Raw genomic sequence first — 15,006 nt, 5'->3', positions numbered from 1 at the left:
GCAGAGAGGGGGTCCCGGAAGGGGCCGTAGCGCGGGCAGCTGCTTACATTGTCGTTCTGGAAGGAATGGAGGAAGTTCCCCCCTAGCTCGCCGTCGTCCCGCGGGGTGCCCGGAGGATTGCTAATGCCACTTATGTTGTTGGGAGAGTTCTGCAGAGAAGGAAGAGGTGAGCTCCGGCCGGCGGGTCCCACCGGGGGAGGGGAGGGGAGGGGAGGGGAGACACTCACTTTGGGGAGTCCGTCTATGTCGCCTGACCCTGCAGAGAAAGACAGGCTCAGCTTCCGCCTGTGGCCCCGGCCTTGGCCCCGGCCTCAGCCCCGGGCCCCGGCCCCCGGCCCACACTCACCTAGAGATCCGTTCATGTGGTGGGGCTCCATGCCGCCCATGCCGCCCATGGGGCCGTCCGAGCCGGGACCCATCGGGAACTGGGGGGAAGCAGAGGGTGGGGTGGGGGCGGGGCCTCACGCCAGGCCACGCGGCAGCTCGTAACCTGTGTCCCGTGTGCGCCGGGCAGAGGCCTGGGAGGCTGGACGGGCCCAGGGCCTTATTCCCACAGGACACTGCCCGAGAGCACAGAGCAGGGGGTTCCAGGGCAGCCCCCAACCCAACCCCTCACGGCGGCACAGGGCGATGGCAGGGCAGGGCTCTCGACCCGGCTCAGCCCTGTGTCCACCACCGAGCTCAGCCCGGAGGAAGCCACGCAGGCCAAAGGCCACACGCACAGCCGCCAGGCCCCACCGGGAGAGCCGGGGCCCAGGGTGCACGGGCAGCGGCCACAGCGGGATGGAGGTGGGCTGGCCTCCGAGGGAGACTGCCCGCGGGACAGGTGTGCTGAGTGCTTCCAGAGAGCCAGGGACAGATCCACCAGAGCAGGCTGCCTGGAGGGGGCGGCAGAGTGTGAAGCGAATGGAGACAGCAGGGGAGGTGGAGACGGGTCTGGAGGGAGGTGCAGGACCTGCCCGAGCAGCACTCAGGCCCCTCTCCGTAACAGGAGGGTGTCGGGGGGCCGAGACCGTGACCAGCCCTGGCGGGAGGGGGCCCAGGGCCTTCCAGGGCTGCCCCCTGGGAACCAACGTCACATTCTCTAACTCGGGGGACTTGGGGGCCACACCGGTGGTGCCAAGGATTGCACTGGGGTTGGCCGCACGCAAGACCAGCACCTACACGCCAGGACACAGCTGCCCACCCCCAACAGCACATGTGCCGCCTCTGCCACGTATGTTCACCCAAGGGCAGGGGCACGACGGGGGACACCCACTCGGCGCCGTGGGGAGCCTGCAGGGGGCCCTGGCTTCATCCCCGACACCAGATAGGCCCCCAGCACAGAACTGGAAGGCGCCCCGGGACGCCAGTGGGTGGGCGTGTCCTGAAGCCTGCGGGGGAACTATAAGGAGCATCCCCAATATCTGACTTTCCCACAAGAACCTTCCATCCCAGGGGACAGTACTTCTGCTCCGCCTCCCCTTTCTTTCCCACTAGGCTTTGGGCCATGCCCGGCTGTGCTCAGGGATCACCCCTGGTGGGCCTGGGCACCAAGCGGGGTGTCAGGGATGGAACCCGGGTCAGCCCCATGCAAGGCACACACGGGTGGAGCCGCCGGGGACAGAACAGTGGCCTGCACCCCTGGGGGCTCTGTGACATGGGAAGGACCCCCCCCCAGCAGCTGCAGCCTGAGTCCTTGAGTGGGGGCAGCCAGGACAGGGCAGGCCCATCCCCCAGCACCTGCAGCCCAGGTCCCGCTGGGCTGGGGTCCCCACAGGGCAGCTGTGACCCCACCCGAGCCCCTCCTCCCCCTCCCGCCCGCAGCCAGGGAACAGGAAACGAAGCTGCCCCGAGCTAATCACTTTCCTGACGGTTTATCTTACTCATCTTTGGTAACAAATGGCTGAAATCAATTAAACCTGCTTTCCCCTCAGCTGATGAAGTTAATTATGATTTGTTATGGGATCCGCGGGCGTCACCGATCAGAGAGCACTCACGTTGGACCGGCTGGCTCCGGGCGGCACCGGATTAATCATTGTGTAGATGTTGTCACTGGAATTTGTTGAATCTGCGGAACAGTGGAAACCCGCAAGTTGGGGTGATTAATTCATTTCTTAATTAAAACAAACTCGTGGCACTTGAACTCATTCCTTTGTATTTTATCACCTAAAATTTCCTCTAAGTACCACCATTTTCTGCCTAATTTGTATTTAATGAAGATTCACCAAGTTTTTTAATCACAGAAAATTCAAGCCATGAAAACCACTCAACCCCGAAGCCAAGAGTTTCCGGGTGTCTGGGCAGCTGGTGTGGACCCAGTGGGGGTGCGGGTGGGGTGGCCGCTGCGGGGGGTGCGAGCCTCCCGGCTCCAAAGCCAACCTGATTCCCCCGACTGTCTGGGACGAGAGGGGGGCACCAGCCCCCTCCCCACCCCCGCCCCGACGTCGCCGCCTGGCGCGTGCGGGCGAGTCTGCGGTGACCCAGCCGGAATGTAGGTCACGCAGCTCATCAGAATGCGGCAGGAGCAGGAGCAGAGCGGGAGCTGCCGCCGCCGCCACCAGCCTCACCCCTGCAGCCGAGCAGCCTCCCCCGGGTGCCGAGGGAGGGGGGCATCTCGGGAGGGAAGCGCGTGCTTCCCGAGGAGCGGGCACCCGCGCCCCGGGCAGGAATCCAAGTGCGAGCTCAGGACTGCGCGAATCCCGGGGGGTGGGGGAACACTATTCTTAGCCGTGCACGGGCCCCCCACCCCCAAGCACGCAGGCCTCTGCAGGGGAGACAGAAGGGGGAGCCCTGCGCAGGCCCGGGAGCCAGGACCCCCCATCCCCCACCCCTTCAGCTGTCCAAGTGGTTCCCCGTCAGGGCCCAAGGCCATGCACAGACGGGAGGCAGGGCGGCCAGTCCCGAGTCCCTGAGGGTGAGCTTGCCAGTGGGTGTGGGGGGGGGGGGGAGAGGGAGAGGGAGGAGGAGAGGGAGAAAGGAGAGGTGAAAAGGGAGAGGGTGAAGGAGGGGAGAATGTGTGGAGTGCACACGGAGAGTGTGCAAGAGGAGGAGTGTGTGGCAGAGTGCACGGAGAGGAAACGTGAAGTGCACGTGTGTGTGCGTGTGAGAGCATGTAAGAAGGAGTGTGCGCGTGTGAGAGCGCGTAAGAGGGAGCGTGTGCGTGTGAGAGCGTGTAAGGCTGCTGGAGCGGAGCGTGTGTGTGAGAGTATGGAGGAGAACGTGTGTGTCTGAGAACATGTGAGCAGGAGAGAAGGGGGGGAGAGGGGAGAGGGAGAACGGAGTGGGCGGCCCCCCCAGCCCTCTCACCTGCAGGGCTAGGCATGATGGGCGTTCCTGGAGGGCCGCCTCCACCAGGGGGCCCCTGCAGAGGAGACAAACATGGCTCAGAACCCAGGCCCGGGCCCCCGGAAACCCACCCTCCATGAGGGGACTCAGGGAAGGGGCAGGGACCCCCCAGCACACTCACCACATAGGTGCCGGGTGACGAGGAGGAGTATGGGATCTGCAAAGACACGGGCCGCGTTAGCCTCCGCAGCCAGCCCAGCTCCGCACCCACCAGGGGATGCGACCCCACCCGGAAACGCTGTGGGCCCCCACCCGGCCTGGGAGGAGGGGGGACAGGGAGGGCCGAGGCGGCGGTAAGTCCAGTTCCCACCCCACGCTGGCCCCCGGGGGAGGCCCCTGTGCCAGGGACAGCCGCAGGCCTGTGGGGGGGCGTCAGGCTCCCCCAGTCCTGGCAGGGGTGCAGCTCGCATCTGGGGGCCCCGTGTGTCTCCCAGTGGGCTCCCCCGGGGAGGCATGAGGGGCGTCCCCACCCCCGTCTGTCCCCTCCTACTGGGAGGGGCCCCCCGCCTGGTACTCACTGAGTTAGCACTGTTGGGATTGGGCCAGGGTCGGCCGGCCCCCGGGCCCCTGCGAGAGGGAGAGAGGCAGCCTATGAGGAAGGAGCTGGGAACGCCCCCAGGGGCAGGAGACACCGAGCGGGTTCTTCAGGGGGCTTGTGGGCTGGGGTCCCCCGGTTCTGGGGCCGAAGGGGAGCCAGAGGGACGGAAGGCCCAGCTCGCCCCTGCGGCCCGGGCCCTGCCGTTAACAGAGGGGCTGGGGCCGCAGCGGCAGGGCAGCAGGGCGGGCGCTGGCCATGCCTGTGGCCAGCCCTGGGCTCGATCCCCGGCATCCCAAAGGGTCCCCGAGCCACGCCGGGAGTGATCCCCGAGTGCAGAGCCATGAGTAAGCCCTGAGCATCGCTGGGTATGGCCCCAAATAAATGAATGAATTGGAAAAAAAAAAAAACACCACCCCCCAAAAAACACCCAAGCCCCCAGCAGTCACGGGCCGCACGCCTGCCCGGCCCCGTGGAGCTGTGGGCGTGCGGGCAGGTGTGCCCAGGGCTGCAGCGCCCGAGTCTGAAGGGCCCAGTCGGAGCCGGCAGAGCCCACGGCCCCCGGGGGGCCCGGCTGCCTTACATGTTGATCCCGGGCATGGCGGGGCCGAGGGAGTTGGGTGGTGGTCTCATGCCGCTGCCGTAATTCTGCAACGATAACCAAGGGTCAGTCTATGAGAAGGAGAAAGGGCACCGGAGAGAGGAAGGGAAGGGGACAGACAGACAGACAGACAGAACAGAAGGGAGAGGGTTAGTCTGTGTGAAGGACCCGACGAGCAAAAACCACATTTGTTAAAATAAAAGGTGGGGTGGGGGGGACAGGACAGAGCACAGAGCCAGCACAGAGGGGCGGTCACGGCCTGGGATGAAGCTTCTGGGGAGGGGGTGAACACCTGGCCTCAGCTTGGACCCCCAAGGCCCCTCCCACAAGGGGCTCCCCTCACCCGGTCCCGTGTCTACACTGGCACCATCCCGACCTGACCCCAGCCAACAGGGGCCGGCCTCAACACACGCAGCTGGAGGCCTCAGCGGAGGCCACAGATGCCCCCGAGTCCCCACGGAGTGGAGCCCGAGGCCACGTGGACACCAGGGCTGGGGGCTGCCCAGCTCGTTCTGCCTTGCTGCCATTCCATGGGACCCTCGGGAAGCCCCCCTGCCCGCTTCCCGAGGTTCCTTCCACCCAGGCCCTGAGCCAGGACCTTCTGAGTGTGGGAACTGTAGCTCGACGGAGGCCAGGCCCCCTTCACCGGACACCAGCCCGGGACCCGGGCAACGGACAGCAGGGGCCGGTCCCTGCAGAGCACGGACACACACCATGCACAGACACACACCATGCACAGACACGCGCCACACACGGGCACGGACACACGCCACACACAGGCACGGACACACGCCACACACGGGCACGGACACACGCCACACACGGGCACGGACACACGCCACACACGGGCACAGACACGTGCCACACACGGGCACGGACACACACCACACACGGGCACGGACACACGCCACATACGGGCACGGACACATACCACACACGGGCACGGACACGCGCCACACACGGACACACACACGCACCACACACCAGGCATGGACACACAATGCATACTGGGCACGGACACGCGCCACACCGCGGCGTGGCTGGGCGCACGGTGCCTGTGCGTGGATCCTGCTTCCTTCATACAGGAGAGTCGCGGGCTATGGGGACTTGGGGCACAAAGTCCCCTGTAACGAGGGACACTGCTGGGGCTGGACGGCCTGGGAGGCCAAGTGTGCTCAAGCGGCCACGTCCAGGGACCCACCAGGGAGGACGGGGCACAGGGGCGCTGAGGCCTCGGGTCCCCCTTCGCAGGAAGCCTGACCGGGGCAGTGGGCAGGGCTCTGGCACAGCCCAACCCAGGTGCGACACCCTGCAGGGTCCCGAGGACAGAGCCGGGAGAGTTCAGTCCTGAGCACTGCGGGGTGTGGCCCCCAACAGAGTACAAAAAGCCAAAGACAGGCCTGGACCCGGAACACGGCCCGCCGGGCAGCGGGGGAGGGCGGCCCCAGCTCTGGGCCACCGGGGCCAGCCCCAGGCCCGAGTGCCCAGGCCGTGTGGCCAGCGTTGGGCCCCGGCTCTCCCGCCCGGCGGCCAGCACGGGTGCAGGAGCGGCCGCGGAGACGGCTGGCTGGGCCGGGCGAGCGCTGCAGAGCAAACAGCAAAGCCCTTAATGCGGCCTTAAGCACCCCAGAACCCGGGTCTTAAAGGGCCCCTCGCAGGCCCGCGCGCGCGGCAACTAAATCCTCCCGACAAATCCGTGCCGAGCGCGCACCGCCTCTCCACGCCGCAGCCCTGCGGATTAGAAGGATCTTCCCGACAGGCGAGACTGCACGCGGGCACTCGGGGGGCGGCCCGGCAGCTCTGACCCGCGGGCCCTCAGCACGGCTCCCCGCGGTCAGGGGCTCCTGCCCACCACACACCGGGGTGGCAGCCAGGGCAGGACAGGCGCCAGGAGCGGGGGCCGGGTTTCAAGATCCTCACTGCAAGGAGGGTCCCCAGGAGGTGACCCCGCCAGCGCAGGGCATGAGCCCTGCAGGAAGGCGCCAAGTCCGCTGGCCTCGCCAGCCTCGGGTACCCGTGGGTGGGCACCAGAGGCCAGGCGAGCCCTCAGCCCCAGGACCCTGCAGGCAGCTCGAGGTCGCCGGGCAGGAAGCAGCCACCCAGCAGCTTCACGCGGAGTGCCGGGGGCCAGGAAAACGGGCAGCTGCCCATGAGGAACAAGGACACACGGCACACTCAGACACACGGCACTCAGACACACAGCACTCGACACACAGCACTCAGACACACAACACTCAGACACACAGCACTCAAGATACACACGGCACTCAGACACACAGAACACTCAGACACACAGCACTCAGACACACAGCACTCAAGATACACAGAGCACCCAGACACACGGCACTCAGACACACAGCACTCAGACACACAGCACACTCAGACACACGGCACCCAGACACACACGGCACTCACACACACAGCACTCAAGATACACACAGCACTCAGACACTCAACAGACACACAACACTCAGACACACAGCAGACTAAGACACATACATAGCACATGCAGCACACGCAACACACAGCACACTCACACACAGCAAACACACAAAACACTCATATACAGACACACATACAGATATATACCACATATAGACACAGCACACTCAGACATGTACAAAGACATACACCGACACACACACACACACACACACACACACACAGCACCCTCACACACCACACTCACACACACACACCACAGAAACACTCAGGCACACACCAACACAGACACACACCCCTCCCACCCTTCTGTGTGGCGGCCCACAGTGCCAGGACTCTGCCATCTGCCACGAAAGTCTCGGGGGCCGGCAGCGGGGTTTGGGTCCTGTGTGTGCATCTGTGTCTGTGCGTCTGTGCGCCTGACCGTGCCGTGTGTGTGAGCGGGGGTGGGCGTCCTCTGTCCACAGCTGGGGAGGGGCCTGGCAAGCCAGCACCCCTGTGCGGGGACCAGAGGGCAGGGCAGAGCAGCCCCGGACACCCCCGTACGAACCTCACTCGCCCGGCTTCACCTGCTCCCCGCTTCTGAGGAGCCCCCAGGGAGGCAGGGCGGGCACACGCTGCCCCTCACCCAAGGAGTCCCGGGGAGGCAGGGCGGGCACACATGCTGCCCCTCACCCGAGGAGTCCCCAGGGAGGCAGAGCGGGCACACGCTGCCCCTCACCCCCGGCAGGAAATGCGGCCACAAAATCCAGACACACGCAAGAGCTGCGGCGGGAGAGCCAGCCCCACCGCCAAGGCTGGGTGGGGAAACTGAGGCCTGCTGGGTCACTCGCTCCAGCCGCAGCTGGAGACCAAGCTAGGGCCACCGCTCACGGGCCATCGCGGGGCTCCCAACTGTCCTGGGCCCAGCGCCAGCCGCCCACCTCGGGGAGGGGCTCTGAGAGCCTTGGTCGCCCACACCCCCACCCCTGCCTGTGGGCGAAAGGGGCTGGCCCAGCGACGGGCACAGAGCAGCTGGGGGTCGCCCTGCCCGCTCCGCCCACCGCCCCGGGAACCTGGGGGACAAAACTGTGCAGAGAGGAGAGAAGGCGGGTGCGGACGGACGGACAGACGGACAGGAGAAGGAGGAGCCTGTTACCTGTGGCCCAGGGCCCATGGGCCCCATGCCTCGGGGCGGGTTCATCCTTTGCATGGACCCTCCCATGTTGGGGTGCCCTGCGAGAGAGGAGGAGCCGTGAGGCGCGGAGGCGGGGGCGGGGGGCCCACCGAGCAGCCCGCCGCGGCCGCCCTACCTTGCTGCCGTGTGGGGTCCATGGAGTTGGGCAGCAGGGGCTGCGTCCCAGGAACTCCTCCCGGAGGCTGCAAGAGACGCGACACGCTGAGCCCCAAGCTGGCGGCTGCTCCCCGCAGGGGGCCCGGGGGCTGGGCACAGCCCGGCCACCTGCAGCCTGCCCAGAGAGTGGCCCCCAGCCCAGTCCTGCCTCCGTGCCCCCACGAGATGCCTGTTTTAGCCCCCCTAGATTGGGGGCACCCGGCTAGATCCCAGTGCCGTGGGAGGCCCCGCTGGGGGCAGCATGGCCACTCAAGTTCAGATGGGGAAACCAAGGCACAGAGACCCCTAGGTGCAGCGGGGGAGGAGCCGAGGGTGCTTGGCACGCCTGCTGTGAAAGCCCGTTAGAAGGGGCTCACCGGGGACCCGGCTGTTTCTCGGGGTCTGGACACAGCCAGGCCCAGCGACCGGGAGCTTCTGGCCCCTGGCTTCCATTGCGAGGACGGCCGGCCTGTCCCTGCCGCCGTCCCTCACGCACTCCCTGCCCTGCTTCCCGTCCCCGGGGCCCAGCTCGGAAGCACAGTGCGGGGGGGCCCTGCCCAAGCGGGGGTCTGCACTTTCGTCCCTGGAACCTGGCGAGGGACCCTGAGGGGGCGCAGACAGAGCCGTGTGCCCCGGGGGAGCCCCGGTGCTGCGGTGGCCAGGGCCTGCACCAGCTCAGGAGTCCGCGGGCAGTGTCCCCTCTGCAGACGGTTCTCCCAGGCGCCTCCTCCTGCCTTCCCCGGCCCTGCTGCGAAGCCTCCAAATGGTTACAAAGTAGCAGCCAAAGGGCTGGTGCAGGGCTGCGGGTTGTGTGTGCAGCCCTGCAGGGCGGGCTGGGACAGCTGCCGGGGGGCACCCACAGGACCCTGGGAGGAGGACGAGGGGGAGTCAGTGCACATCTGTGCACCCCATCTCCGCCAGCAGCTCTGTCCACCCTCAGGGACGCTGCGCTGCCTTCTGGGGCCCAGACCACGGTACCTCCAAGTACATACGCCTGTCACCCCAACCCGGGACCTAAGGTGAGCTGGGCCAGGCTGCTGCCTACTGCCCCCCTCCCTCGCCCACCGGGAAGGCAGGCAGGGGGCGGAGACACTCGGGGGACACGGTGTGCTGTCGTGCCATCAGTCAGAGGGGCACCCTGACCGTAGGACATAACTTGTTTGCATTCAGAGAAAAGCAGAACCTCGATGCAGGCTTCCCGGTGGTCTGTGTACGGGGCCAGGCACCGGTGGCCCCTCGGCCCCTCGGTGTGCAAGGGCCTTTCTGAGCTAGGAGCCACCTTGGGCCAAGCCCTGGGGGAAGCTGGGAGCACGGCCCAGGCGCCTGCACTTGTGCGGGGGCTCAGGGCCCCCTCCGGGGCCCTCCTCCACGAGTCCCTTGTTCAATCACAGAGTCTTGGGGCTGGGGACACGGTGTCCCGGGTTCAATGCTGGCCCCATGCTGTCTTCTAGCTCTGCCAGGAGCACGACCCCTGAGCACTGCTAAATGTGATCCCCAGCCCCCAAACAAGGAACAACAAACAAAAAGCGGGACCTGTTCTCCCTTTCCACGCGTGTCTGCTCCACGTGAAGTGAGAACCGGAAACCAAGCACTGGGAGAACGGGGGCCCTGGGAGCCTGGGGGAGAGCACTGTGGCGGTCCCTGGGTGGGCTCGGGGCGGGGGGCACCCCCGTGGCCCCATCTGCAGGCAAGGAGCCCTGTAGGGGCAGTGCCGACACGGCTGCAGACCGAGCGCCCGGGCCAAGGGCACCGGCTGGAGGTGCGGGCAAGACTGAAGGACTCGAGCAAGGTCATGCCGAGAAACTGTAGCGTGACCAGAAATTTCCCTCGTCTCTCTAGAAAGTTTCCTCACGCTGGTCTGTCGTCAAAAGGGGCTATTCACGGCGGCAGCTCCCTTCCTGCCCAGGAGGGCCTCGCGGGGGAGGGGGGCCCTGCCTCCGCCCCGCCCCTCCAGACCACCTAGGGCTGCCCCGAGGCAGGCGTCCAGCCCCGGCCGGAAGGCCCTCCCCATGAGCAAGCCACTTTCCCAATTACGCGAACAAATCCCGCCTTGTTGTGAGCGGGCCCGGGAAGCAGGCAGACGTGGCTTCCAAACTCGCCGATGCCCCGCTCCGCTGCGCCGGGCTCCTGATCTAAGCATTCCTACGGCCCATTTCTCCCCGTAATAGCAGGATTATAGTTACCAGCCTTGGCAATTCTCAAAGCTTCCAGGAAAAAATGCACGTTGTCAATTAACTTCATTAAAGAGGAGGACCTTCTTCCAAGCAGGGGCTAGGAGGGCGAGCGGGGGGCCTGGCCGTGCTCCCCGAGGAGCCGAACCCAGCACCCCTACCACTCCCCAGGGCCCTCTGGGAGGGGCAGGTGGCGGGCTGGGGGCGCTGCTCGGTGGGCAGCCCTGCGGACACGTAGGCTCCCTCCACGCCCCCGCCTCCCGACCCCTGCCCGAGAGAGGAGGGAAGGGACAGTACCTGGTTCCCCATCCGGATCGGGGGCCGGGGGCCGCCTGCGTAGCGCGGTGACATGAAAGGCTGCAATCACAGGACATCCGTTCAGTGACACCCTGCACTCCCGCACAGGGCTGGACGCCGCGGCTCCACGCCAGAGTCCGGGGTGGTCACCGCTAGCCGTCTCCTGGTGGCCTCTTCCCTCGGGCGGACCCTCCTCTGGACAGTGGGACTCGAGGTGGCCGCCCCGCCCCCGCCCCCAGGGATGCCACCTGGTCACACTGAGGGTCAGTGTAGGTGGATGCCCAGGGCGTGCAGACGCGAGGGGCCCGTGCACGCACAGACACATGCGAGGCGCCACGGGCAGGGGTGTGTGGGGAGAGCGAGGACCCGCCTGGGGGTGGGGGTGGGGGGGGCGGCAGCGGCTCCGGGCGCCTGGGCAGGGGGGTGGGAGCAGCTTAGCAGCGGGAGTGCACAAAGGCAAGGCCAGATGCAGCTTCGGCACGAATGGATGGTGAACCAAACTCAAAACCGAACCAAAGGTGAGAGAGGGAAAAATAAAAACGACAACGACAAAAACGCAAAGGCCACTGACAAGGTCACAGAGACGCTGTTCTGGGGGCTGTTTTTTTTTTTTTTGGGGGGGGGCCGAGGGGGAGGTGTCCTTTTCTTTCAGTTCCGTCTATATTCAAGCTGGGTGTCATGTCCAGGGAACAGAATCTACCTGGGCCGGGGCCGGGGGCACCACGGCTGCCCTCCCCTACGCCCTGTCCCCCGGGAGCTGGCCGCTCGACTCCCCGCTGCCTCCCGCGGTGGGCTCCCTGCTGCGGGGGCCATTACCTGACTGTGGGGTCCCATCATGCTGCTGGGATTGTGAGGAGGCTGTGCGTGCGGCGAGGGCTGTGACCCGGGAGGACCCTGTGAGGCCAGACAGTAGAGGCAGGTTACAGATCACAGCACATGGAGAAGCGCAGGAGAAGCTGCCAGGAACAAAAACTGAACCAAAACGGCGGGCGGGGGGCAGCGCGGGCGGGCGGCAGCGGCGGGCGGCGGGCAGGCGGGCGGCAGGCTGGTGTGGGGGAGGGGGATGGAGGGCTGGGGGCGGGGGCGGCAGATGCCTGCCTAGGTGGTCAGCAGGTGCGGGTGGACGCAGGGAGGCTGGTTGACACGTCACGGGTGACTCCCAGGAACGCAGTGACAATCAGGCTCCTCTGTCACTGCCTGCAGGAGGAGGGCCCGCAACCGCCCACTGCGGGGCACCCGGTTTACCATGCTAAATACGTGCTGATGCGGGCTGGGGGCCTGGGGATGCGCCCCTCTGCAAAGCGGCCGAGTGTCCGTGACGTACAGAGGGGGAAGAACCAGGTGCGGGGCACCACACCCACATCCACACATACACACACACACACACACACACACACACACGCACGCACGCACGCACGCACGCACACACACACACACGCACACGCACACGCACACACTCACTGTGGGCAGCCAAGAGCTCCCAGCGGGCACAGAGAGGAACATACCGAGGGAAAAGGCACCATCACAGCCTCACACTGACCCCTCTGTTGATGCACCCACCGAAAACAGCCCGAGAGATGAGGTAACCCCAGTCTCGGGGGAAAGGGACCTGGAGAGTCAGATGGTGGCGACGTGACGCCCGCAGCCCAGCCTGCGTGGGTGGGGAGGGCTGGCTGGCCGGTGGGGCGTGGAGGAGCTGAGCTCTGCTCTCCTGCTGGTGTCGGCCCCCCTATCCTGCCCACGCCCAGGGCGAGGCTGACCCCAACTGCCCCGGAAGAGGTGGGCAGACAAATTCACTTAAACCATGGGGCTGGTCCAACTGTGGCTGAGACCCATTAGCGGGTGGTAAAACCAATTAAGTGGGCTGCGACCTTTTTATTTCCCCCTTTCCTAAGGAAACTATTGGAAGAGCAGAACAGAGGCCCCAGGAGCTGGCTCCGTGGCGGAGCACTCGCGCGCGCGTGAGGCTCTGGGTTCGATCCCCAGCGTCACGAGAGCGCCAGAGGACTGGTTTCCAGGCTAGCATTTTCCACTCACCTCCACCCGCTCGGACAAACACACGCATGTGACATAGCGAGCATGCACACGCACCCGCACCCCCCCCCCAAGTCACAATAGCAACAAGCTGTTTCCTACCGGGGTCAAGGTCATGAATCATGACCCTGAGGTGCTCGTCTGCCCGCAGGACACGGGACGTGGGCTCTGAGACCAAGGGGCACACCTGGCTGTTTTGCTTTGGGGGGACCCTGGCGGGGCTGGAGGCTTACGTCCGGCTCTGCGGTCAGAGATTCCCTCCTGACGGGGCTCGGGAGACCGAGGGGGGTGATGGGGATTGAACCCGGGTCAGCTGCGGGCAAGGTTCCCTCTCTCCAGCCCCAACAGACCGGACGGGTTTCTTCCACCCACGAGGGGCTGTTCCCTGGGCAGGAGGGGGGACGCTGGGGAAACTCGGGTAGGATTCACTCCTCCCCCTCCCCCAAGCCAGGCCACTGGCCATGGAGCTGAGGGTGGGGGCGGAGGGGGCGGAGGAGAAGCAGCAGCGCGGTGGGCACGGGCAGAGGCGTGCGCAGGACGGAGGGAAAGGGGCGGCGGGCCCGGCGTCCTGGCCGCTCGCTTCCGGCGAGCTCCGAGGAGCAGATGTTCCTCTACCTGCCACGCTCCTAATTCCAACAAGTGTGTCTTTCTAGCGGCTGCCAGCGACGGCATGGTTTGTTACCATGAGCAATTTTCTTAATTAACAGACATTAATTAGCCATTTAGCAATTTTGCAAGCATTTGTTTAGCGGCTTTCCTAAACATGAATACCACTGTGATAATGGCACTGATTAGAGGGTCCCCTAATTAACAGTACAGGGAAGGAAAATTGAAATCACATAAATTAAAAAGGGAGGGGAAGTTAATGAAGGCGGGACATATTTGCACCTGCAAGCCTTTTGTACCAGGAAACTTGGGTGCAATGTAAACAAAATAAGATAATTCCGCACCAGCCCCCCAAAAGAGAGAGGAAGAAAAGAGCAGAGGAGGAGGGTTCAAGGGTGAGGTCCAGCTGCCAGGCGGGGGGCAAACGGCCTCCCGGGGGGTGCCGCAGCCCTTGGCAGGAAGGGAGCACCTCCTCCTCCCCGTCCTCCACGTGCTCCCCGGGGACACGGACCGTCTCGGTGGGGACAGCCACCGGCTCTGGGCAGGCCCCGGCACCTGTGCTCTGGTGGCCGGGGAGAGGCCGGCTGACGTGCTGGCTGACTGCAGACGCACGACCACGTGGCCCGAGGCGGACGGCGCTGCCCTCTATCCGGGGTCAGGGGCTGCTCTGCGCCCCCGGCTGCCTCTGGGCCCTGCTCATACCCCCACCCTGCTGCAGCCAGGCCCAGCCCTGGGCCCCGCCACTTCCTGCCGTGCAGATGGACGGCGGGGAGAGGCCCCCCTGTGGCGCGAAGGTGGCGTTCCGAGGCCCGAGGAGGACAAGTGCCCTGGGGTACAGCCCGCCCCTGGGAGACCACCCCATGACGCATCCTTGCCCACCGCCCAGACCTCAGCAGACCTCAGGTCCTCGCGGGCAGAACAGCTGCCCCTGCGCAGAGGGTGCCCGTCACCCCCTCCGTCTCGGTCCCCCTGGGGATGTCGGGTCCCAGCCCGTGCCCAGGGGTGCCAGTGCCCCTCTGGCCGGGGGCCTGGGTGCAGACGAGGCTGACCTCCGAGTTCCTTGGAGGGCCTGGGGCTGGGCGAGGCAGCGAGGAGAGAACAGCTTGAGGATCTCGGACCAGGGTGGGACCCAGGAGGCGAGCGTGGACGGGGCGGGAGGGAGCCTTACCATCGGGGGCACCGGTCACTCTGCCCAGCCGAGGCTCCCGGGATGCCTCCCCGGCTCCCACACGCCCGGCCCCGGCCCCAGGGGCTGTCTGTCCTCAGGGCACCACCCCAGAGCCCCCAGCTGCTGGCAGGAGGTGCCCGGGGCAGGGCTGGGCACAGCAAGGAGCCGGTGCTGAGACGCGTCTCCTTGGCCCGGACTCCGGCCATGGCGCACGCTAGGGCCCCGCAGGAGTCCTTCCCCCCGCGGGTGGGGTCCGTGGTGGCCATGCACGCTGGACAGGCAGCTCCAGACCCTGAATTATTAATAAAGGAGACAAGAGCCAAGCGCAGAGCTGGGGGGAGGCTGAAGGGCTAGAGCAGGTGCCGAGTGCCCGGCTCTGCGCCCCAGCCCGGCCCACCGAGCATCCCCTCTGGAGAACAACGCTAAGTGCTACCACATCCGAACCGCGCGGCAGGAACCGGCCTCCCCAGCCCTTGGCTGCGCGCTCAGAGAAGCTTCCTGGGTGCAAATGGC

General features: G+C 66.0%; 1 protein-coding gene across 2 annotated transcripts in view; it reads right to left on the bottom strand.

The window, feature by feature from the left end:
• The window catches only part of SSBP3 (single stranded DNA binding protein 3), a 119,793-nt gene that overhangs the window by 2,038 nt on the left and 102,749 nt on the right, over window positions 1–15,006 (bottom strand). Inside the window, exons 6-17 of one of the 2 annotated variants that reach the window (XM_055137722.1) lie at window positions 11,502–11,579; window positions 10,686–10,745; window positions 8,198–8,264; window positions 8,044–8,120; window positions 4,446–4,510; window positions 3,846–3,894; window positions 3,449–3,484; window positions 3,289–3,343; window positions 1,980–2,050; window positions 347–425; window positions 228–256; window positions 48–149 (exon numbers count right to left, since the gene is read on the bottom strand). In XM_055137722.1, the coding sequence (XP_054993697.1) occupies window positions 48–149; window positions 228–256; window positions 347–425; window positions 1,980–2,050; window positions 3,289–3,343; window positions 3,449–3,484; window positions 3,846–3,894; window positions 4,446–4,510; window positions 8,044–8,120; window positions 8,198–8,264; window positions 10,686–10,745; window positions 11,502–11,579 (768 nt within the window). The remainder of the gene's footprint in view (window positions 1–47; window positions 150–227; window positions 257–346; window positions 426–1,979; window positions 2,051–3,288; window positions 3,344–3,448; window positions 3,485–3,845; window positions 3,895–4,445; window positions 4,511–8,043; window positions 8,121–8,197; window positions 8,265–10,685; window positions 10,746–11,501; window positions 11,580–15,006) is intronic. The other variant, XM_055137723.1, reaches the window with a different exon arrangement.

This window comes from Sorex araneus, chromosome 5 (genome assembly GCF_027595985.1).
Source record: "Sorex araneus isolate mSorAra2 chromosome 5, mSorAra2.pri, whole genome shotgun sequence".
NCBI lineage: Eukaryota > Metazoa > Chordata > Mammalia > Eulipotyphla > Soricidae > Sorex > Sorex araneus.
The sequence above is the reverse complement of the archived record's forward strand: the minus strand, read 5'-3'. Positions and strand labels throughout refer to the sequence as shown.